The sequence below is a fragment of the Carlito syrichta genome, unplaced genomic scaffold, assembly GCF_000164805.1.
Source record: "Carlito syrichta isolate Samal-C Ts95f unplaced genomic scaffold, Tarsius_syrichta-2.0.1 Scaffold301730, whole genome shotgun sequence".
Taxonomy (NCBI): Eukaryota; Metazoa; Chordata; class Mammalia; order Primates; family Tarsiidae; genus Carlito; species Carlito syrichta.
The window spans coordinates 205,468-230,752 of record NW_007245826.1 but is presented as its reverse complement, the minus strand read 5'-3'; the positions used below and the strand labels follow the sequence as shown (position 1 = coordinate 230,752).

Sequence of the window (25,285 nt, the reverse complement as noted above, 5' to 3'; positions counted from 1 at the left end):
GGAACACTTTCCTGTGATTTCCTCTTCTCCTGACCCGTTTGGTACCTGGACACGTGTCTTTCATGACCTTCGCTTTTATGCCTGTATTTCCCAATCCTAAGCATCAGAATCGCTCTTTTCCTTGGAGATACTTTATTCCTTTCAGTGGAAATATTTGGAGAACAAGACCTATATTTTTATGTTTATGCACATTCTCTTTAGCTGCCCTGGTCAAGACACTCGTAGCTGTTTACATTCAAATTTGTTTTTTGTTAGTTTTATCCTCTTAATGTTTTCATTCTAAAATTTAAATTGAAGTTAATTAAAGTAAGTCAAAATTAAAAGTGTCATTCCCCAGTCTCAGTAGCTACCTCAGAAGTGCTTAGTAGTCACATGTGGCTAGTGCAAATTTTCTCCACCACTGCACTGGTGACAGCTGGGGCTGGGTCCTTCTTTGTCTTAGGGTGGCTGTCCTGTGCATGGTAGGATGTTGAGCAGCATCCATGATCTTTACCCTTTAGATGCCAGTTGCACCTCTCACCCCCATTGTGACAACCAAAAATGTTTCCAGGCATTGCCAAGTGTCCTCTAGAGGACACAGTGAGAACCACTGCACTGGTGGCTACTGCATTGGACAGCACAGGTGATAGACTTCCATCATCCCAGAAAGATCTTTTGGACAATGTGGTCTTTAGGTCTTCCCCATGTTCTCATCTTTACAATTAGAACTTGATCCCTACTAAGAGGCTGGGGATGAATTTCTTACATTTAGTGAGCTATATTAAGTCTTCAAATTTCATGACTAAAATTGTTATTTTATGAATGACAAAGTGTTGGTCTGAAATAATTCATTTTCTTAAGAAAGGGTATTGCATGCTTGTTGACTGAGTCATTCTCGCTCAGGCTGCTGTAATAAATAATGTAGACTGGGTGTCTTGAACAGCAGGCATTTGTTTCTCATAGCTCTGGAGGCAGAAAGTCCAAGATTTGGTTCCTGATGGGGGCCTGATTCCTGACTTGTAGATGGCCATCTTATTGCTATGTCCTCACATGGCTAAGAGAATAACAGCTCTGGCCTCTATTCCTTTTCTTTTTTTTTTCTTTTTGGAGACAAGGTCTTGTTCTGTCACTCAGGCTGGAGTGCAGTGCCACAGTCATAGCTCATTACAGCGTCAAACTCCTGGCCTCAAGCCATCCTCCTGCTTTGGCCTCCCAAAGTGTTAGGATTACAGGTGTGAGCCACTGTGCCTAGCCTCTTCCATTTCTTATAAGGACATCTCATCACCAGGCCCTACCCTCATGTCTTCATCTAAACCTAATCACCTCCTGAAGCCCTTGCCTTCAAATATCATCACACTAGAGGGTAAGTTTTCAACATAAGAATTTGGAGGACACATGAACATGCAGTCCATAACAGTGATCATTGTTTTAAATCATTTAGAGGGCAGCACTGATGCATGGTACATAGTCCATGAAATGAAATGATCTCAGCCTATATGAAGGATAAGTAACTGGGCCTGTCAGACCCTGTTGTTCAGGTTGAGATAGACTTTCTTAATCATTCGTGATTGGGTTGATTCAGGATTCATTTGTGTCAGTTTTTTATTAGGGTCACATAGGCAACAGGGTCGACAAGAGAAAGATGATCTAGGTCCTGCTTTGAGGGGCTTGACTTTCTCTGGTCTTGACCCCAAGGGCTATTCAAAGACCCATTTATTCAGCTACACTGCCATCCCCCCATCCTCCTTCCAAGTGTATTTTGATAAGCCTATTCACATATTTAGTGTGATGTGAATTCTTTTAACCTTCTTGTCTGCTCTTTGCTTTCTCTACCATTGCCCAGCAGTGTGTTTGTGAGCCTTCTCCTGCATTTTGAATCTATAGTTAGGGGTTCTTTTAATTAGCCCTAGTTAGTTAGTACTGCTGCTGCTGCTGCTTTCTTTCTTTCTTTCTTTTTTTTTTTTAGTTTTGTCTTAAGCAAATAAAACTGCTTTTTTAGTACTGGCTGCTGATTTTGCCATTAATTTTGTCCATTTGCTGCAATACTTCCAAATGCAACTGATGTGTGTCTTGTCCTCTTAGCCACTACACTCCAACTATCCTTAATACTCGGATGCTTCAGTATGTGCTGTGGCTCCATCATCCTGTCATTTTGGCTAAGGGAGTGGATGAGGAATTAGCACAAGCAAATCATTTGATTTGACAGGACATCAGAAATTGCTGGGACTGTTGAGTTGAATTTGAGGTTGATTTCCTCCCTTTATGGGACCACACCATAGCTGTCTGTCATTACTCTACAGTATCTGTGGATAATGTATAGTTTGAATGGCAGGCATTGTGCATGCTGGAGGTTGCAGTTTATTTAGCTCTGAGGAAGGTGACTGGGGTTCAGGAACAGTCTAGTTTGTACAGAGGACCCCTGAGCATCAGATGGGAACCATGCTTGGCATGTTTCTCTGCTGGCTGTGATTTCTGTAGTGGGATTGCTGGGCTCTGCGCCTGTCCTTGGCCTGAGTTCCATCATTCTGGTGAACTCCATTTCCTTATTTGAAGACAGAGACCCCTTAGACAAAGGAAGAAGTGGCCACAGCACACATAGAAGCATCCGAGGAGGCATCAGAGTATCTGGAAGCTGACTGGAGTTAGGGGCTAAAAGTACAGAATACACATCAGTACATTTGGAAGCACTATAGCAATGTCAGCTTATTAAGACCGAGTAATCTATAACATAAGATGTGCTGGTAGCCGAGAAAACCCCCTTCTCCTTAGCATTGCTAGGGTGCAAATTCACCTCTTGTAGTTGTAGTGGTTTCAAGAGTAGTAAAAGGCAGCCTGTTTCTCTAGGTGTATTAGACAGGGAAGCAGCAGCCAGGACAGAGAGTTTTAACTTTACACCTGCATCTAAAGTGGAGCATGAGTTGTGCTCCTGGGAGAGAGAAGGGCCAGTGCTGTTTACATTTTCTTTCTGCTTTCGTCATCAAGATCCCACGCCTGGGAGTAGCAATTGTAAACTTGCCCCTTGCCAAGGGGAGGCTCCTTGTGCCTGCCAGAGCTCGTGAGGATACCCGCTCTCCCCCAGGAGACCCAGGAGTGGCATAGGGGAGGGCTCTGGACCTGGCCTTGGTCCTGAGGCCCACCCCAGCAGCATACCTTGCCAGGGGGCAAGTCAGCTTTCCAGATGGGGCTGCCAAGAGCTATTGTTTGATGGGCATTTTGCCCCTGCTCTGTTTGACACTTCATTGTCACCGAGCATGTTTACTTTATTCTGTGACAGACACAGCCTCACAGGAAGAGAAAACATGGGCACTCATGCCATTCTTCAATTCTTTGTAAGTGAAAGATAATCTGGTAGCCTTTCTCTGAGTTTCACAGGCTATGACATGAAAACAGCCTCATTTTTCTGGTATCGAACATCAGACTTTTGCGTTTGGATTGGAATATGCAAATTTATATTATTTGTTGAGAAATTTTGGAAACTTTTTTAAAGCCTTGAACATGTGATTTCCCCACCTCTGCTGTGAAATCTCGACTGTAAGTGCAGATAGCATGTGAGCTGTTGTACACAGACATGATGCTTCTTTGACTTGATCACCAAGGTCGTTTCAAGGCAGTGGCCTGAGATTTTCCTCCAGAAAACTTTGTGCTGTTCTTGCTTCCCAGAATATCCAGTGTATTCTTTTCCAGAGCACCTCACCAGGAGTTTGGCTGCTTATAACATTTTAAACTCTACTTGTTTATCTTGGTGAATTTCCTGGCTAGCAAGGAAATCCATCATTATACTTGGGTTTAAGTGAGGGAAAAAAGAACCTTTTGTATTTCATTTTAAATCTGTATATGTTGTTCATTGTTGTAGAGGGGAGATGGCAGTGGATATATTCTCTAGGTTAATGATAGAATATACGTGTGTGTATATTTTATATGTCTGTATATAAACTTTTGATGATGGAAAGTATCAGACATAAACAAAAGTAGAGAGAATGGTCTAATGAAACCCTCCAGTATCCTCACCCCATTTTATCTGCACAGTGGCCAGTCTTGGTTCGCCTGTGACCCTGCCCCATCTTTAAGCTTTCACTGCCTTATTGAAGCAAATCACAGAATCACATTTAGTCCATAAGTGTCTCTCCTAAAGTTATGGACTCCTTTTGAAAACATAATTAGATTACCCATACTCCACTTTACAGGCATCCTGTCTCTAGTGACATCTCCCATTTCTCCAGTTGTTTGGGTCCAGATTCAGATGAGGCCCACGCAGTGCATTTGGTTAATGTGTCTCTGAAGTCTTATTTTATTTTTTATTGAATTTTTTTTTTTGAGTTGGAGTCTCACTCTGTCGCCCAGACTGGAGTGCAGTGGCCGCTCCCGGCCACCGCAGCCTCGACCTGCTGGGCTCCGGCGATCCTTCCGCCTCAGCCTTCCAAGTAGCCGGAATTACAGGCACATGATACCACGCCCAGCTAATTTTTTAATTTATTGTAGAGATGAGGTCTCACCTGCCCAGGCGGGTCACGAACCCGCGGGCTCAGGCAGTCCACTCACCTCAGCCTCCCAAAGGCGTAGGATTACAGGCTGAGCCACCGAGCCCGGCTCTTTATTTAATTTTTTAAAAATTTTATTTATTTGTTTTTGAATCTGGGTTTCACTCTGTGGCCTAGGCTGGAGTGCAGTGGCATGATCATGGCTCACCACAGCCTTATCCTCCTGGGCTCAGGAGATCCTTCCACCTCAGCCTCCTGTGTAGCTGGGACTACAGGCACACACCACCACATCCAGCTAATTTTTTTTTTATAGAGACGAGGTCTTGCTATGTTGCCTAAGGTACTTTTAAACTCCTAGGCTCAAGTGATCCTTCTGCATTAACTTCTCAAACTGCTTGGATTATAGATGTGAGCCACTGTGCCCAGCTCTTAAATCTTTTTTTGAGAGGGAGTTAATACATTCAATTAAAACAAACAGTGGGGAGGGGGCTGCCTTTTTTTTTTTTTAAACAAGGTACCACAGATTTTGCTGCAATGCAGAAGTGTAATAAGTGCACTCATTAACAAAAAAAAAGGAGGGGGGGGCAGAGGATCTTGTCCTAGATGTAAACCCAGGATTCTTAAATCTTTTAATCTCTGCTTCCTTTCCTTTTTTTCCCTGACATCTTATTTGTTGGAAGAAAGTAATTTGCTCGTTCTATAGAATTTGAATGTTGGGTTTTGCTGCTGGAACTCATATGGTGTCATTGAACATGTTCCTCGGGCCCCTGTTATTTATGTAAGTGGGTGTAATTAGCTCCAACGACTTGATCTGATTCCAGCTGGATTTCTTTCTCTTCTCTTTTCATAAGGATATTTTGTAGGTGGTGGTATTACTTGTATCAGGAGGCAAGTACTCTCTGGTTGTCTCTTTTTATGGTGGGAAGGCTATCGGTGCATTCTGGCCTTGTTGGTTTGATGCTTTCATTTACATTTCCCACCAACTTTTTACCTCATGGTGTGCATGTGTATCTCTCAGAATAATTTCCTGAAAGTGGGCTTGCTTGGTCAAAGTGTGAATGCATTTATTGTATTGTAGGTTGAGTAGTTCTTATCTGAAATGCTTGAGATCAGAAGTATTTCAGATTTCAGATTTTTTTGACTTTGGAATATTTGCATTATATTTACTGGTTCAGTATTCCTAATCTGAAAATCTGAAATCTGAACTGCACCAGTGAATCATGTCGCAGCTCGAAAAGTTTCAAATTTTGGAGCACTTTGGATTTGGAATGTTCAGATTAGAGATACTCAGCCTGTATTGGATATGGCCCACTTCCTCTTGCAAGGGCTTGCACTACTTTGCATTCCCACCACTGACATATGAGTGCTCTCATTTCCCATGGTTTTGCCAATAGAATGTGTTGATAAGCATTTGCATTTTTGCCAGTCTTGCAGGTGGAGATAATATCTTCGTGTAGTTTCAATTTGCATTTCTCTTGAGGCCCTTTATAAAAGTCTTCAGAAAATAGGAACATCATTTACAATGAGTCAAGTCTTCAGAAAAATTAGCTTTCCAGTGAAAGATCTACTGGACTCTGTTGCCCTACAGTTTCTGAAGCTTTTGTGAAAATTTTTATTAATGTAACTTATTATGAGCATCCAAAGGCAAAAGGAAGGCATCAGAGCCAGGACATATGCTGTGTTTCCCAGATGGGAGATCTGCGAGAGAGGCTGAGTTCAGGGAAAGGTGTGGGCAGATTCCCCCTCAGTTCCTTCCTGGAGATCTAGAATGTATGCTGTGTTCGATTCTGAGTTGTCCTGCAGCTAGGAAGCTCATGTAACATTGCCTCTCCCAGAGTTTCCCACATGTGTCATTGAAGACCTTTCTTCTGTGACATCTGTAATATCCCTGAGCACTGGCCGGGTGGCAGAAGACAACACTCTGGGGGAATACTGCTCTGACCACCTTGTTACTACATCATTGTTCATGGTGTGATGTTTCCATACCTGGCACCTGATCCTTGTCACAGCTTCCATGGTGGCCGCTCTGAGCCAAGCACTATTATGTCTCACCATTCTCACACAGTTGCCACAGGATTCTTTTATGATGTCTCCTCTACTGGGGACCTTCCTGTGACTTTCACTCTTGCTTAGAATACAAGTCAGACTCTAGATGAGATGGCCCCCAGCCTAACCTTATTTCCCCTCATTTCACCCTTGCTCACTTACGCCAGCCACCCTGGTGTCCTCATGCCAGGGACATCTGCCTTTAGCATTGGTATTTGCAGCTCTCTCTACCTGGAAAGCTCTTCCCTCAAATTCTCACATGCCTGCCCCTTCCCTTCCATAGGCCTCTGGGTAGTGACATCTTGCTGAGTTCCTTATTAACCATCCTATCTAAAAAGGCACTCTCTTCACACTCTGTCCCCAAACTTGGCTTCATTTTCTTGAAAACACTGATCACTGCCTGATCTAACAATGTACTTTTCATTGTCTATTTCCTTGACTTGAATAATGCTGCATGAGGACAAGGACTTTGCTCTGTTTGCTGCTTGATCCCGAGGACCCAGCCGCTTCCCAGCACAGGGTGGGGCTCAGCAAAATGAGTGGAGGTCGCCTGCATGCTGTGAGGAGTGATATCGTTGCTGCTCCTACCCACTGGTAGCCATCACATGGTTTACTTCATTCTTGGACCCTGACATGCTCTGAGTGAGGGCGGATCTTCCTCAGCCAAAAGTGTTGCCTGGGCTGTGAGAAACTTGGGATGGGAAGGGGGGGTGGGTGTGTCTGTACAAGTGCCCAGTCTCCTTTTTATGAACGTCCCTTGTATGTTTTGTGTTATGCTGTGTTTTGGCCTCGGTTTTAAGAGGTCCTATTACTTATAATTGCTGTTCAAATCACAGAACGGTGTGTTCACCCAGTGTTCCAATAACCAGTGTCCAGGAGGTATATTCTTAGCCACTAGGTGAGCCTCTTTGCTTCAAGCCTTTTAATTGCTTGATTAACTTCCCTATTGGGGTGGTCTGAATGAAGTTAAACATACGTCTCCTTAAATAGGAGCAGCTACGTACTTGCATTCGATACCAAAATGAGGCATTACTAGATATTAGAATTAGCATTTTCTGTCTGAGGGGATTTAGTAGTTGCAAAAGAGAATGGGATTGTTCGCCGTTAGAACTGGCATAGTCTGACTGTCTCCCGTTAACACAGCACATAAGGTCCAGCCCATGTGCAAACCCCAGCAATACTCAGATAACAGTGAAACCTACAGAAATGGGGGCGGAAACAAAAAGAGCATTGTTCCTGGTTGTGGGGCAGGTCTGGTGTTCCACACAGGACTTGCTGTTGATAGAAAGCCGCCGGAAGCTTTCTGAGGTTCACACACGGCCCTCTGCCAGAGCTGCTGATGTAAAAGGTAGAAGTTGTAACAAAACTTTCCATTCTTTTGGTTTGTAATCTGTGGTATTAACATGAAATATCTTTAGAGGCCTGGCAGCCCTTTTCTTCAAGATATGGAGTTAAGAAGTTGTGTGGTTTTACTCTTATTTTTACTAGTGCAATTCTCTCTATGTATGTATGTATGTATGTATGTATGTATGTATGTATGTTGAGGTCTCTGCCACACAAACTGGAATGCAGTGGTATGATCACAGCTACATGCAATCTCGACTTCCTGGGCTCGGGTGATCCTTCTGTCTCAGCCTCCTGAGTAGCTGGGACTACAGACACATGCCACCATGCCCAGCTAATTTTTTGTAGAGATGAGGTCTCACTGTATTACCTAGACTGGGCTCAAACTCCTAGGCGCAAGCAATTCTCCTGCCTTGTCCTCCCAAAGTGCTGGGATTTTAGGCATGAACCTCTGTGTCCAGCCCTCTTGATATATTAAATTTAACAACAAATAGGGAAACTTTAGAGTGGTAGGAGGTAGAGGTTGATGATAAACTTCTCTAAAATGCCTTTCAGCAGTAGTAGGTTCCTCATCTGAAGCTGTATCTTGTCCTTTTCTCTCCAACCTGTTTCTTTCAAAAGCAAACCATAAAGAGCACAGATTTATTTGGAATGACATTTGACTGCTTCTGTGGGTGGCTTTCAGGTTTGACACAGTGGGAATTTAGAGACCTTGACTTTGAGTGTGTTGCTAAACTGGTATTGAAGAAGACAAATGCTTCATGGTACCGTTTTTTTTTTCTTTTGAGTTGGAGTCTCACTCTGTCGCCCAGGCTGGAGTGCAGTGGTACGATCACAGCCACTGCAGCCTCAACCTGCTGGGCTCGGGTGATGCTTCTGCCTCAGCCTTCCAAGTAGCTGGAATTACAGGCATGCACCACCATGCCTGGCTGATTTTTTGATTTATTATAGAAATGAGATCTCACTATGTTGCTCAGGCTGGTCTCAAATCCCTGGAGGCAGGCAATCCTCTCACCTTCGCCTCCCAAAGTGCTGGCATTATAGGCATGAGCCACCCCGCCTGGCAGTGGTACCTCTTACCCCGAGCAAATTGCTTAACCCCACTGAAGCTGCATGAACAATGTGGGGGGTAGGAAAGGGAAGACTGTGGGTCTATGCACTGAGTTTTTTTTCACCATGCATAATCATATATGTCCTTGCTTATTCTTGAGCAGTTACCACTTTTTAAATCATTTTATTTGTGTTATAAGAGTATTGTCTTGCATTCTTAATTAAAATTAAAAACAGAATAAGACAATTCTATGGCAGTCACAGATATTATGCTTTTTAAAAAATGATCTGGAATACATTGGTATTTTAGGAAATAACAAATCATTGAGCACATCATCTAAATTTGACTAAAGTTCTACATGGAATTTTTAAAAAGTGCCGGGCGTGTGGCTCACACCTGTATTCCCAGCACGTTGGGAAGCTGAAGCAGGAGGATCATTTGAGACCAGTAGTTGGAGGAATTTTTGAAAAGAGAGAGCTCTCACAGAAATGAATTTTGCATAAATGAAAGAAGAGATTTCCTGTCCTTTGAAGTGTTTGTTGGATGAACATTGATCAAAATAGAGATGGTTTGGGTTCTCTGAAACATAGTTTGCCCTTGTTAAAAAAACAAATCCGAACCTGCCTTGACCACTCTGAGGGGAGTGATGGATGATGTCACGCTTAACAGGAAAGGGCATCACCACACTCCATGAGTCTATGCAGGCTTTGGAGTCAGAGCATGTGGATTTGAATCCTGGCTCTGTCAGATGTTCACTTGTCATACGGACCATAATCATCAGGACCCTCAACTTCTTCATTATAAAATCCGGGAAGATTATGCTTATGTCATAAGGCCATTGAGGGGGTTAAACGAAATGCCAAACATAAAACATGCAGTAAGACCCTGTCACCTTATAGGCGCTTGATACATTGAACTATTTTAAAATGAGACTTAGTGCTTTGAGATGTATGGCCTTTTATTTCTGCCTCGTGGTAGAGATCCTTGCTTCTCTCCACAGCATCTAAAATGGATATTCCTTCTGTTTTGTTTTCCTACTTCACATTGGTGTTTCTGGGATCTCTGTAAGATGAACGACTCTCAACAAGGAACCTCACCCCCAGCCTGAGCTCCTGAACTAGAGACAGATTGGATGGATTTCATCTCTGTTTCTGGTATTACTTTGTCCTTGAATAGTTTTAGCCAAAACGGTTCCCTAATATAGAATGCCTTCTATTGTCAATTCACTGGGTATTTACAAGTATATTGACACCATGAAGTTCAATTTAATTATAGCTATTATATAATGTCCACCAGTGAATTATAAATAGTGTAGAAAGAGGCTTCTCCAACCTGGTGGTTCTGGGACCTGGTAGATGAGTCAATAAATCTTATTTCCACCTGTAGAGGTTCACCTTCAGCAGGGATACAGGAGTCTGTATTTATTTTGATGATCTGCTGGGTTCTGGAGCCCCATTCCATCCCCAGACTTCTGGTTGCATTCCTTTCCATCACACCATTCAGCCACACAGCGCCCCCTGTGCAGAATTTCAGTGAATTACAATGGTTTTTGTTGTGAAACTATCAGCTAAACAAGAAGATGGACCTTTCACGAATACTGCACTTTATTTCTTTTCTTTTAAAATATTTTTTTATTTTAAAGATATGGGGTACAATTCAGGATTAGGTATACAAATGTTCATTATGCAAGTACCCTTGTTAATGAAGTGTGCCCTCCCCTCTCCTGGCAGAGTCCCACTACTGCCAATCACTTCTTCCCCCACCCCACCGCCCTGGCAGTTTCCCACTACTACAGTCCTTTTCTTATAGTATTATAGTTGTTCAAGGTCCGCTTATGAGTGAGAGCATGTGATACTCAGTTCTTTGTTTCTATGAAAGATCACTCACTCAGTATTATAGACACTTTTTTTTGAGTTGGAGTTTCACTCTTTCACCCAGGCTGGAGGGCAGTTGCATGTTCATGGCCACTGCAGCCTCGACCTGCTGGGCTCAGGCGATCCTTCTACCTCAGCCTTCCAAGTAGCTGGAACTACAGCATGCGCCACCATGCCCGACTAATTTTTTGATTTATTGTAGAGATGAGGTCTCACCAAGTTGCCCAGGCTGGTCTCAAACCCGTGTTCTCAGGCAATCCTGTCGCCTAGGCCTCCAACATGCTGGGATTATAGGCGTGAGCCACTGTGCCTGGCCAGTATTATATATAGACTCTAAGTCCATCCAGGTTGCTGGCTGCACTTGATTTCTATGGGTCTGGGTAAGGTACCAGCAGTGAGTAAGAATGCCAGCCATTTTGGTGGAAGTAGGGTTGGTTTTGAGGGACAAACAACAGTGTTTTGAAGATGTACAAGGGGCTTATATGCCTATTGCTACCATCCTTGCAGTTGGTTCCCACATTTTAGCAGCCTCCCAGTGGCTAGCTGCTGCTGTGCTAGGAACTTTTTTATTGCTAAATCTCATGAGGACTCTCAGGTGATAGAGAAGTGTTAAAGCTTACTACCTTGATCATTTGGATGTAAGAGCAGAGGAAAAAAAAACAAACCAAAATGTGCCCATAGCCCAAACTTTAGTTCACGCTCACTTATTTTAACTTTCTGTCTGGAACACTGTAGTTAACAATACATGTACCATAAAAATGTATCAATAAAGAATTCTAGGAATAGTCAAGGCAGTGTATGTTTGAGAAACCTACCCATCTGTAACTGGGCCATTATGGAAATGCCTGTGGGATCAAGCCATGTTGGGATTTAGGGGTGTTGCCATTCAACACATGGGGTCCTACGGTCTGCCTCCCTCTGTTCTTCATGGGGAAGAACTCAGGACCCATTTTCATAAATCTTTAATTGGTAGCTGATTATATTCATAGCAGTGCTGCCAAGCCTAGAGCCCTGTTCCAAAGTAGGGAGCAGTGTCTTGTTTGTTTTAGTTGCCCTTCTTGTATTCCAAGGATGCTGATAGCTCAGATTGATTCCAGTGCTGCGTTTGCTGTGAGTTGTGACTTATTCGGCAAGGAATTCGTTAATGATAATAAGGTACTGGAGTTGGCATATTATTTCCTTTTTATTTCATGAATAAGCAGATGCCACATTATCCTAATAACAATAATAATCACCACAAACACCACATGCCAGGCCTCTTGCCAAGTGAGCTTTTTCTGTGCATTTTCTCATTAAGTCTCATGCCCATCACATGGGAGAATTATTTTTAGTGTCCCTGTTTGAGACAAGAGGAAGCAGGTGGAAAGAGGTAAAGTGACTTGCCTGGGGTACTACAACCTGTGACTGGCAGAACTGGGTGCCACTTACACTCACAACACACGAGAGGTTCTTGTGAGTGGAAGACAGGGAAGTTTGAACTGGCAGTTAACCATTCAGAATTTCAGGACAATGTGGTGGAAATGACTAGAACCAGAGCCTGTATACTGAGGACCTGGAACCTGAAAAGCAAACTGGCCGCTTTCCAGAAAAGGAACTCATTTCATTTCTGGACCAGAGTTTCCCAGGTTCCTTAGCCTTGAGGGTTTCCAAGGCTCGAGCCTTAGTTGTGGAAGATGTGAGAAAGGACATGCTCCAGAGGCCACCAGCCCTTTGAAGGCAGAGCCAAGTCTTGTCTTGTTCTGTGCTTTGCTTCTACCACCCAGAGCCAGGCCTGGTGCACACAGGGATTGGTTGGAAGGATGGAGCAAGGAAGGGAAGGAAGGAGGGAGAGAAGTTAACGTCTTTCCTGGGTGGATATTTGCATTGAATGAAAGAATTGAGGAGATGGGTAGGAGAGGGGGAGCAAAAAACTAGAACTAGAATGAAATAAAAGAAAGAGTTAGGGGAGACACAAGAGTTTCCAGCTTTTGCCCAAGGTACCATTATTGAAAGCTCACTGCTTATTGCTGTTCCTATATATTCTCCTTGCACCCAGATCTCATTCATGTGTTTATTTAATAAACATGTTGACTACTAACCTGAATGCTGGGGATAAATAAGACATAGTCCTCCTGTCAGAGAGAGGAGCTTACAACCTCAGGAAGCTATTCAAACCAGCAGTCTTGCTGCCTGATCACGAGTAGAGATGTGGACATCATGACTCGAATGTACTCACCTACCCAGGATGCTCCTGGAGCAAAGGAGTCATATTTACTACAAGGAAGGAAAGTTCCATGGGGTCTTTCTTTTTCTTTACCAAAACATTGCTTTTAATTGTTTCCCACCTTTCTGTGAAGCTTCTGGGTTTTCGTTGTTGTTGTTCAATGGAATGTCATGATCTTCTGTGGAATGACTGAGTTTTCTCCTTCAACCAGGATCGATCGGAAGATGTCAAGTGCTCACACCAACTACAAACTGGATGAGGCACAGGCTATCATGAGTGAGCTTCGCACCATCAGGAAAGCCATCTGTACTGGCGAGAAGGAGAGGCGGGACCTCATGCAAGTAAGAGGCTGGGGCCATTGCTCCAGAGACCTGTGGCCGTCCGCCTGCCTGCCTGCTTGCCATTTATTTTTAAATGTTTTAAATACATTTCTTTATTACATATATTGTATGTTTATTGTATATACAATTCATATATAATATTATATATGTGTATGTTACACACACACACACACACACACACACACACACACACACACACACACACACACACACCACGCTGTATCTAAGTAAATGAGTAGTTGTCTATCAGCATCCATGGTTTGTTCCAGGATCCCCCAGAGGATACCAAAATCCTTGGATGCTCCAGTCCCTGATATAAAATGGTGTAGTATTTGCATATACCCTATGCGCATCCTCCCTGTACTTCACATCATCTCTGGATTCCTTAGATACCTAACACCATAGAAATAGCTGTTATATGGTATACTGCTTTTTTCTTTGTATTGTTTATTATTTTTTTCAGATATTTTCTGCCTGCGGCTGGTTAAATCTATAGGTCCACAACCCGCAGATATGGAGGGCAGACAGTTTTAGTTTCCTGGGGCTGCTATACCAAAGTCACACCAACTGAGTGGCTTAGAACAACAGGCATTTACTCTCAGTTTTGGAGACCAGAAGTCCGAAATCAAGGTGTGAACAGGGCCTTGCTCCCTCTGGTTCTGGGAAGGACCCTTCCTTGCCTCTTCCAGCTTCTGGTGGTGACTGGCAGTGTTCGGCATTCCTTGGGTTGTAGATGCATCACTCCCATCGCTGCCTTCGTAGTCATGTGACCATCTCCGTGGGTCTCTGTATCTAAATTTCCTCTTTCTAGAAGGACACCAGTCATTAGATGAGGCCCCACCCTAATCCAGTATCACCTCATCTTAACTAGATGACACCTGTGAAGGCCCTCTTTCCAAATAAGGTAACATTCACAGTTCCTGGGGTTAGGACTTGAACGTATCTTTTTGGGGGACACAATTCAACTCACAACAATGGGTGAAACATTAATATTTTTTAATAATCAAAATAATTCCAGAGGTCTATGATAATGATAAGTCTTACTAGCACTCCATCCTCCACCTCCCATAACTACTTTTATTAGCTTCTTGCGTCCCCTTCTAGTGTTCACGTAGATGCACAAAAATGTGACTAGGTGTTCAGCTGCCCTCACATAAAGCCAGGACTGTGCTAGTGTTCTGCATTGGCTTCCTCCATAATGCTAATGTCCTATGCCTTTCCTCATATCTGTACACATGGACATGGTGAACCGTCTCATTCCTTTATGTAGTATGCATAGTATTTTACTATGTGGATATATTTCAGTTATGTAGCAGGGATCATTGTAGATTTTTTTTTTTTTGAGTCAGGGTCTCACTCTGTCTCCCAGGCTGGAGTGCTGTGGCATGATCCCAGCTCACTGTAGCATCTACCTCCTGGGCTCATGTGATCTTCCTCCTCAGCCTCCCAAGTAGTTGGGACTATAGGCACTCACCCCCATGACCGCCTAATGTTTTTATTTTTTGTAGAGACAAGGTCTGGCTATTTTGCCCAGGCTAGTCTCAAACTTCTGGGTCCCAGAGTACTGGGATTACAGGTGTGAGCCACCATGCCTAGCTCATTTTAACTTTATATTACTTTATGGGTTTTTTTTCCCTCGAACTCTCTTTTTTTTTTTTTTAAATGGGTGAAGTTTGGGGAACTGAGTAAATTTCTGATTCTGCTAGAGGTAATGACTATAAAAGTGTCATGGTCCCAGTATGACTAGCAATAGATAGAGATAATTTTTTTCACCTTTGTTGCTCTGTCACAACACTAGAGTGCAGTGGTACAATCACGGCTCACTGCAGCCTTGAACTTCTGGGCTCAGGCAACCCTAAGTACTGAGATTATAGATGTGAGCCACTGTACCCAGTTGCCCCTTATACTCTTGTAGTTTCTGTTATTTTTAGAAAAAGTTGAGCTTTTGCAAATGGACACACACTAGTCTTTTTGCTTGGTGCTGGAATGCATTCAGTGCTTTCTGTTAGCTTTTATTTTTCACTTGACACCCTAAGTGAGCACCTACTGCTTGGTAGATTTTGCAGAATGTAAGATCCAGAGGACATATAGAGCAAAGCTCACACTCATAGGCAAAATGACACAGATGCACAAAAAAGCCATGTTGCCTCGGCAGTGCTTCCCAAGGTCAAGGCCATGAGGGACTTGCGAAGAATCTGCATGAATGCATATTATTGGGCCCCACCCCAGAACTACTGAATTAGAATCTCTGGAGGTGGGGCCCAGAAATCTGTATTTTCCGATAACCTCTCCTGGTCATAATAGGTCGATTGTTAGTGGGTTTTTTTGCGCACTGGTAGCACTGAGAACAATTACCATTTATTAAGGTCTCTGCCTGCAGCATGAACAAGGTACCCTATGTTTGTTACCCTGTCATCCTAGCCAACACCCCGAGGTGAACCAGGTGCTGTTTCACCACAGAGACATGGAAGCTTTGCCCCAAGCGTTCAAGCAGAGCTCCCTACCCTGGCCTTGCTGAAGCCACAGTGTACAGTGCCAGGGCCGCCCACTCAGTTGCCTTGCTTGATTTCCTCACCAGGGAGGCAGGAGATAGAATTTCTGGAAGAAGCTTCAGGCCCCAGCATCTTCCTTGAGGTCTTCACAGCCTCTCAAACTCTGAGAAGCTCCAGGAAGACGCACGGGCAAGGTCGTCTTCCATTCAAATTAAATAAGTTATTTTGTCTTTCTTATTTGAACTTACCCAAAAAGCCTTTGTCCCTTTCTCAAGCCAGTTACATGAGTTCTATTACTCTTGGGTGTTCTGGTTCTGGTGTCTGCAGTGATGTCTACTGAAGGTGAACATTTTCAGAAATCTAGAGGAAATGGTCAAAAATCTAGTTTCTCTAACTTTCACACAAGGGAATAAGAGTAAGAATACATACTTATTCTAATTTTTTGGTAAACTAACTTTCATATGAGATTAGTGTTGACCATGTAGAATTATGACTAAGAAATCAGATTATAAAAATACATAAACTTAAACAGCAACTCAACTGAAAAAAATACATATAAGTATCTTCCGGGAGTTGTTTTTACTGTCTCTGTGGTTCATCTGTAACCATCTTGAGGTGGCATTCATCTCTGTCAGACTCATTTACTGATTGAACATTTTGCAAAGGAATGCTTATTTTTTCTTTAGGAAACATGAAGGTTTAAAAACCAGTAAAAATGATGCCATAATTGTTCTCTATTTTATTCACATGCTGCCAGGAGGACTCAGTCGCTATCTGATTTAAATGACTAAGTATTATATTAAAGGTGCATGTGGTGAAAGGCCTTTATTTGAAATCAAATGAAGATGGGGGAGTGGGGTGGGACAACTGTCCAGTAATAAATAAAGCTGCAGATCTAGAATTGGATTGAAAGGGTCACTTCTAGAGGGAGGAGAGAAGCATCATCATCTCCATTCAAAGAGCTTGTGTCATTCTGTTCCAGAGCCTGGCCAAGCTGACTGATGGCTTCAAAAACAGCTGCTCTGTTACCGACTCTCTACAAGATGTCCCTCACCACACAGGTGTGACTGGCAATCCTGGTGTACACCAGCAGTTCTGCGATGCCGGCTCTCAGACTGACATCATCGGGGAGGTATGCTCGCCAAGGGAGACAGCACGTAGGCCAGAGAGAGGAGGGCTGCTTACATATTGCCGGCACTCATGTGGTTTAATTTTCCATTTTCACTTCAGAAGTGCCTTTGCTTTTGTGTCATTAAGTTTGAAGAAAAAATAGTGTTTCTCACATTCAGCTGTGTGATGCCATTGAATTGCTTATTACCTCTGTCCTTGTGATACATATTCTTAAAATGATAGACTCCTTGTGAGAGTTGAGTTTCGAAGTTCTTTTGACAGACATGTGACTTTTTAGAGCATGGTTCATCAAACTTTTTCTGGAAAGAGCCAGGTAGTAGATATTAGATATTTTAGGAACCATTTAACTCTGGCATCATAGCACAAATGCAGCCATTATACAGATGCTCTGTGAGTGCATGGTGCACCTGGGCACTAGTCAGACTTGCCTTACAGAACAGCCTGTGGGCTGGATTTGGCCTGAGGGCCATAGGTTACTGATCTCTGCCTTAGACCAATGATTTCTAAAGGCTTTGTAGCTGTGCCACCTTGGGTTACATTTTGTTGCTGTTTCTTATTCTTCTAAAAGAATATCAAGAAACTGAGTTGAATTAAAAGTAATTTTGTTTAAGACATGAAAGAATTTCATAATGCCCCTTTTGATAATTAGTGAAGCCTTAAGTTAGCCACAAAAACAAAGTTGTGAAAATCACCATTTGAAGCAGGGTTGTAGATATTCAGACACTACTGCACTGCTGTTGTAATGTTATCGAGTGAAGTTTGACATTAACTTGTTACCCAATGGAAATACTTTTTAGAACCTTTTTCTTCTTCTTTTTTTTTGAGTTAGAGTTTCACTCTGTTGCCCAGGCTGTAGTGCAGTGGCACACTCATGGCCACCCCAGGGCCATGTTGGGCTGGGCTCCGGTGATCCTTCCACCTCAGCCTTCCAAGTAGCTGGAACTACAGGCGCATGCTACCACACATGGCTAATTATTTATTTATTTATTTATTGCAGAGACATGGTCTTGCCAAGTTGCCCTGGCTGGTCTCAAACCCGCAGGCTCAGGCAATCTACTTGCCTCGTCCTCTCAAAGTGCTGGGATTACAGTCTGAGCCACCGAGCCCAGCCTAGAAGCTTTTTCTTAAGGCTTATTAAGTTAAGATGAAGTATTGGTGGAGTGTGCAGTGCCACCCCCCAGATTAAATAAAAGAAACAAAAAGGGGGAAAACAATTGATAGAAAATTCTTGGTTTTCAGTGATTAGCTATTATTTTGAAATGTTGAAATAATGACTCGTTGAGGGGAGTATATATTGTAGTAAATTGACTCTGTGTGTCTTGGATGTCCTAGAACAGTCCTATTTTCAATTTTACCTGCATTGTTCTCAAAAGTTCACTTGGTCATTTTCAACCAGACAACTTATTTGGTTGAAAGAATACGGTTGCCATCTGTAACACACAGAGAAGGATCTGTGAGTCAAAAATGTTTGTCATTTTTGCCTAAAGATTTTAGAGCAAGGGAAGAAAAGAAGTACAAGACTGAGTGAAGTCCACAAATAATTTATTGCTGCTTTCAGCTTATTGGAAGGTTATATTTAGAATTTAGAGACTCTACTATTTTGAGAGGAGCAGTTAATATCAAAGGTTCTGCCGGGCTCGGTGGCTCAGCCTGTAATCCCGCGCCTTTGGGAGGCTGAGGTGAGTGGATTGCCTGAGCCCGCGGGTTCGAGACCTGCCTGGGCAGTGAGACCTCATCTCTACAATAAATCAAAAAATCAGCCGGGCATGGTAGCGCATGCCTGTAATTCCGGCTCCTCGGAAGGCTGAGGCGGAAGGATCGCCGGAGCCCAGCGGGTCGAGGCTGCGGTGGCCGGGAGCGGCCACTGCACTCCAGTCTGGGCGACAGAGTGAGACTCCAACTCAGAAAAAAAAAAAAAAAAAAAAAAAATATCTAAGGTTCTCTGATGATTTAGGTAAACCATTCTAAAAATGTCAGGTGAAGAGCAGTGGCTAGTTATGCTACTTTAGCAGTAAATTATCATGAGCTCCTGCAGTTTACTGGGGCTGGTCTTGGGTTGGCAGTTTCATAGCTGTTATCTTAGTTTAAGTAATTGTTTCCATCCTGTTTGACATGCAGGAGGTTGATGTGCCAGGTTATGTAAGGTCCTGTAGCTGAGGAGAGGCAGGTCTGGGTTGAATTAGCATCTCTCCAAACCCCTGTAGTCTCTACTATATCATGTTATTATAGAAAAATATATCGAGAGACTATGACTGTATTAGCTTTTGTGGCATAACAAATTATCCCAAAAGTTAGCGTCTTAAAACAACACTCCTTTATTATCTTACACTTTATGTGAATCAGGAGTCTGGGCTGGGTCTTTTGCTTCAGCATCTTTTAGGAAACTGAAATCAAGTGTCAGCCAGGGCTGCAGTCTCATCTGAAGGCTCACTCGGAGGAGCATCCAATCTTAAGCTATGTGATTGTTGGCAGGATTCCATTCCTCGCAGGTGGTTAGACCAAGAGGACTTCAGGTCCCTGCCATGTGGGCCTCTCCAGCACAGCAGCTTGCTTCACCAGAGTGCCCACTGAGAAAATCTGCAAGACAAAAGTCACAATCTTTTGTAACCTATTTAAAGAAATGACTTCCCATCACCTTAGCTGCATTCTGTTGATTAGATTCAAGTCATAGACCCAACCTGCTTTCAAGGGGCGGGCATTTCACATGGGGTGATTCCCAAGAGGTGGAGATTGTTGGTCTTAGAAGTCTGCCTGCCTCACTTTGTTCTTGCTTTGAGTCCGTTTTGTGGGGTGGGTGTTGGTATTTATCAGACACGCTTTCTGAGACTGGGGATTTGTAGCTACAGGGTTGTATATGCTATGGGGCTGCATAGGAACTGTGGAGCAGGAACCTGTTGGACCCATTTAGCTGTCTTTTCTATTGACTAAAATATCTATTTGATTCTCAAAGAAAAGTACAAAAACAAAGCTTTGAGAAGAGGTTTCATAAATGATGGTTCTTGATCTTAATGAAGAGTTGGCCATGGAGTCACTGGTAAAGAGCAGGTGAGGTGTAATAGCTCATTTCCACATAGACAGTTTTGGAGCTGTGGCGCTGCAGCCTTAATAGATTTATACTGAGGACACTGTGATGGGGCATCAGATGAGGCCATTGAGACATGTACAATTGTGGCATGTCTCGTTGGAGAGTGCTCGGTCCCTCGTAAGGCACATCATCTTGTCATTCAAGGCAATGAAGTTGGAAAGAAATTCCATTGACAAAGATTAGAAACTTGCATTGATTACTTTGTTACTAATCATTACAATCGTATGTTTTCAAGTATTTGTTGAAGTGAGCTTATTTCAAAAGCATAAAGACTTGGTCATAATGTGTGGTCTGGTAATATCAGATCTACAGATGGAGCCAATTTATTGAAACTAGAGTTGTATGGTATTTCCAGGAATGGAGGAAGAATTAACCAAGGTGTGCTACAGTAATTTCCCATACATGACCTTTTGTTTTGTGTAGGATTTTGTTGCCTTCAGTGTAATTTGTATGAAAATATTTAAGCCCACCTACTGATTGTATTCAGAGCATTGCATTTAAAGTCTAGCTGCAAGTCAGTATGCCCCAGCCACAGGCCTTTGAGACCTGCCTGCTTTCCTTTCCCCCCTTGTTCTCTAACATGCCTCATGGTGTTGCCTGCACCTCGCAAAGCTAGTCCAGCTTCTTCAGACTCTGGGACTTCTTAGTAGAACATCATGAGTTTATATTTACTGAGGAATTAGAGAATGTACTGCACAAAGTGGGATGACTTTTTTGGCCTGTATATCAGCTTTTACTAAGCAATTCTCCATTGCTCTAAAACTTGATTTGTTATTGTTGGTTGGAATCAAACAATAGATAGATATGCTACCACTTTTAAAAAAGCAAGCCCCCCCCACCAGTTTCAGGCACGCAAAAGTCTTCCCAGCCCCCACTGGCCAGAGGTGGCAGCAGAGTGTTATTTTTTGGTGTGTTTCCTTCCAGACCGTTGAAAAATGGAAAGTGAAAGACAAGTTAAAAGAGTATTTTTCGCTGTTGCCAAAAGCTTAAATGAATTTTCTATTTTGAAAGTATGTTTTAAATATGTGTTTCCTTTCTTTTTTTCTCTCTTCTGTTCCGGAAAGTTTGTCTTTGATGATAAAACAAGACTTGTAGACCGAGTCAGACTTAATTGGCAGTATGAGGAAGCCAGAAAGAGGTAAGAAGCACATTTTTTCATTCTTGCTTTCTGCTTATTTCCTTTCTTCCATGGAAAGAGGCTTGGCAGAGTTCCAGCATGTGATTTCTGCGTTTATTGGAAAGCACTGTCTGACAGAATACAAAGCAAAGGATTTTCATTTATATGTAGCTTCTTAATACATATGACAGCATTTAAAGCACATTTAACTTATGAAATTCTTAATATTGCAAACAATTATAAAGATGTGATTTAGTAAGAATAGAACATTTTTTGGCTTTGTAAAAAATCACCATTCAGAACTCCTTTTTCTCCTTCCCTTCCCTCCTTCCAACAGACTATCAGTCCCTCAGAACAGCATAAGTGAAAGCATTTTATCTTTATGTGGCTTCTGCCTCCATAGGTTAATAGACAGAGCCACATATCTTGGTTCAAAGACATTTGATAAGCATTAGGTCAGCAGGTGAGCAGTACCTCATTGATTCCACTCTGTTGGAGAGATTGACATGCAGTCATTATGTTGACCTGTGTTGTAAACCATCTGCCTGCTACACATTGAGACTTGATCTAGTTTGTGCATTTGTGTCTCTTTCCTCACTTCCTTCCTTCCCTGCTCCCCTCCTACACTCCTTCCCTCCTTCCCTCCCAGTCTTCACCCTCAGGCACAGGCAGAGCTGGGAGGCTTCAGTGTTTTCAACCTGTCAGACTTCTCCTCATGTGCTCAAGGTCCCCCTTGTAAATATTCTAACCTTCTTTGGCTTTCATGTCTTCTTTTTCTAGAAACTTTCTCTCTCTTTTGCCTTTTAGAATGAGTCCTAAGACCAAATTATTTTGAAATATGTGCTTCAGAAAGACATGAAGCATACCTTTTAAAAAAGTTTTATTTTAAAGATGTGGGGTACAATTCAGGGTTAGGTATACAGATGGTCATTGTACAGATAAAGTTTGGGTCTCTCTTTGGTCCACACTTCACCTGGTTTGAGATCGGATACCCTTATTGATAAAGTGGGCCCCCCCCCCCGGCAGTTTCCCACTACTGCCAATCCCTTTCTTGTAGTATTATGACAATTGTTCAGGGTCCGTTTATGAGTGAGAACATGTAGTACTCAATTCTTTGTTTCTGTGATAGATCGCTGAGTATTATAGACTCTGAATCCATCCAAGTTGCTGTGATGCTCATAATTTTGTCCTTCTTTATGTAAAGCATATTTTTTTAAGAAAGTTTTTTCATTGCAGGTGAAATACTATCTTGAGGGGGAAAGAAAGAGAATGGTGGGTGGGGTGAGGGGATCCTTTCTGGAAGCTAAACAGGCCTGCTCAATACACTGTACCATTCATGGATGTCTGGAAAGCTACTTTGTTGGCTTTTTAAAAAATGTTAAAATAGCAACAAAAGCAAATCATATGATTCCTTGCTCCAGGCCAACTTAAACGGACATGGGCCTTCTGTGTGCTCAGAGGCTTCTTACCCAGTGCCTCCTGGCTTTTTAGGGTGGACTCGTGGTAACTTTCAGTCACCCCATGGAATGCAAGTTTGTTGGTCAATCCTGGTCGTCTCTGTGGTCACATTCTTCATTTATCATGCATTCCTCCTCTTTAGACTGCTGGAGTTTGTGAGGGCAATTGTCTCTTCTGAATATTCCTCCTCTCGTTCTTGCATGTTTCTGGTGGAACTGCAAAGTGTGGGTGCTGGAATTTGCTGCGCTGTACTAAATGCGGCAAGGAGATCATTGCTACACTTAGGAACATAATTGTTATGTGTTTGGCTGTGACATTTACCAAACATAGCAAGTGATTTTTTTGTTTTCTAGAGATGGTGCCAGTGCACAGTTAGTAACCTTTCACATGTCATGATAATATGTTGGAGCAAAAAGACGAGTATTTAAGAAAATGATTCAGGCAGAGGGCATTGTACTTCATCAGTACTTCTGAGTAAAATGCCCTATTCTCAAGATGGTCAGAACCTTGTTGGGAAATGCAGTGCAACTACAAGGGAGACCCCAGTGGTTCAACCTTCGTGGGCTCCATTGGAATGTTTAAAAATCAGGGATGCATTTTTAAAAAGTTGACTTGGGGTGGTGTGCATGGGCACTGCCTGTCCTTTTCCCATGAGTACAGTGGTTCTCAACACAGAAAGTGAGGACTTCATCCCCAGGAGACTTCTGACAATATCTGGAAACATGTTTAGTTGTCACAACTCTGGGGCAGGTGTTACCAGCATCTAGTGGGTAGACACCAGGGATGCCACTAGGCATCCTGCAGTACACGGGACAATCCCACAGCAAGGACATATCTGGCCCAGCACATCAGTTGTGCTGAGGTCAAGAAACCTTGCTCTGGGGCTTCTTCCTCTCTTGCTCCTGAGTTGTCTCCGTGCGTAGACAACAACAGGGTCCTGCACGAGCAGATAGCCTACTAATTCATGGCACCAGTCCATTCCCCTGGGCCCTCACTCACCTGGTTCCTGCCACAGTGGCCACGTTGGTGTCCTCAGATATACTGAGCATGCCTCCACCAATGAGCCCCACTGGCATCCCACTTGGCCTCAAACTTGCCAAGCAAATTTATGACTTACTGCCTGCATAATGCCAACCTCTCAAAGGTGTCCATGTCCTGATCTCCAGAACCTGTGAAGATGTTACCTTCTGTGGAAGAAGGGACTTTGTAGGTGTGATGAAATTAGGGATCTTGAGAAGATGGGGAGATGATCCTGAATGATCTAGGTGGGCCCCATGTCATTGCAGGGGGTCCTCATAAGAGAGTGGCAGGACACTCAGCAGCAGAGGAGATGTAAAGATAGAAACAGAGGTCAGAATGATGTGAGGTCGGTAGCCAAGGCATGTGAGCAGCCCCAGAAGCTGGTAGAGGCAAAAAAATGGATGTTCCCTTAGAGCCTCCAGAAGGAACACAGCCCTGTGGACCTGTTTTAGACTTCTGACCTCCAGAACTGTAAGAGAAAATGGGTGTTGCTTTAGCCATTGAGATTGTGGTAATTTGTTGTAGCACCAAAAGCAAACTCATCCAGTGTCCTTGGTCCATGCCATCTCCTCTGCCTGGAATGAAGTGCTTGTCCCCAAATTGTCATGTGGCCTCTGCTCTCCTTTGATCACCTTGTCAGAGAGGTTTCTGTGACCATCCTGAATGAAATCACACCACTCTGTCCTCACCTTATCATCCTGATTGACCGAGCAAATGTTATTACCTGAGTGGTGTTTTGTTTTCTTACTGAGTGGTGTTTCTGTCTCTCTTTGTGGAAATGTAAATAATTCCCATGAGTGTAGGGATTATAGGTCATTGATGTCCCAGTGGCTGCATACTCAGTGAATATTTATTGATTGAATGAATGAGGGTCCCATTTGGTCACATTTGCTGTTTGGCCTTTGCCCTGGGAGTGGGTGAACCAGACCTTGTTCCCTTTCCCCAAACCCATATCTTGGTGTGAGCCTTGCAGTATCTCCCCTTGACTTGAGAAGGGAGAGGGTTTCAAGACATGGATGGGTGCCTTTAGGGATCTGTTGTAGGCAGGGGACAGTCTCTCCTTTCAAGGACAGTGTTCAAGGTGTGTTGCATAAACACACTGAGTTAGATGTATAGTTCCTGGGTCTTCATGGACATATAGGAGTGTGAGTGGTCTTTGAACTCTCTCTAATAGATCCTCTTATTGGGAATTAGAGAAAATTGCATTGGAGCTGCCCATTGATTGGGGAAAGGCTTTTTCAACTAAGAGGACAATAGGAGTCAGTGCCGGGGTGGCAGTGGGGTGTCAGTCAGCAGCAGCTGGACTGGCCTGGACTTGCAAAATGAATGGAGTGGCAGGGAGACAGGCCACCCACATCATGGGGCCATGAGTGCCCTGGAGAGGTGCTGGAACTATTGAGCATTCTAAGGGTTTGGAGCTAGGAATATTGCATGTGAGCCATTCGAATGGTGGTACATCCAGGAAGGCAGTTAGAGGTACCAGAATAGGAATGTTTGGCAGATAGATGAAGTCACCAAGCGACGGCATTCACTTCAGGAGAGAGAATCCACAAGAAAGGAAGAGATGCCAGGACTGAGCCTGAGAAAGTCCAATGAAAGACCTGGTGAGGATGGGATTGGCCAAGGGTGTGTGTGTGTGTGTGTGTGTGTGTGTGTGTGTGTGTGT

The 25,285-nt window shown here is 43.2% G+C and overlaps 1 protein-coding gene across 1 annotated transcript in view; it reads left to right on the top strand.

Annotated features, from left to right (window-relative positions):
* Positions 1 to 25,285, top strand: part of WWC3 (WWC family member 3) — an 81,716-nt gene that overhangs the window by 18,499 nt on the left and 37,932 nt on the right. The window contains exons 5-7 of the mRNA XM_008055154.1: positions 13,187 to 13,316; positions 16,791 to 16,940; positions 21,089 to 21,162. Of these exons, the coding sequence (XP_008053345.1) occupies positions 13,187 to 13,316; positions 16,791 to 16,940; positions 21,089 to 21,162 (354 nt within the window). The remainder of the gene's footprint in view (positions 1 to 13,186; positions 13,317 to 16,790; positions 16,941 to 21,088; positions 21,163 to 25,285) is intronic.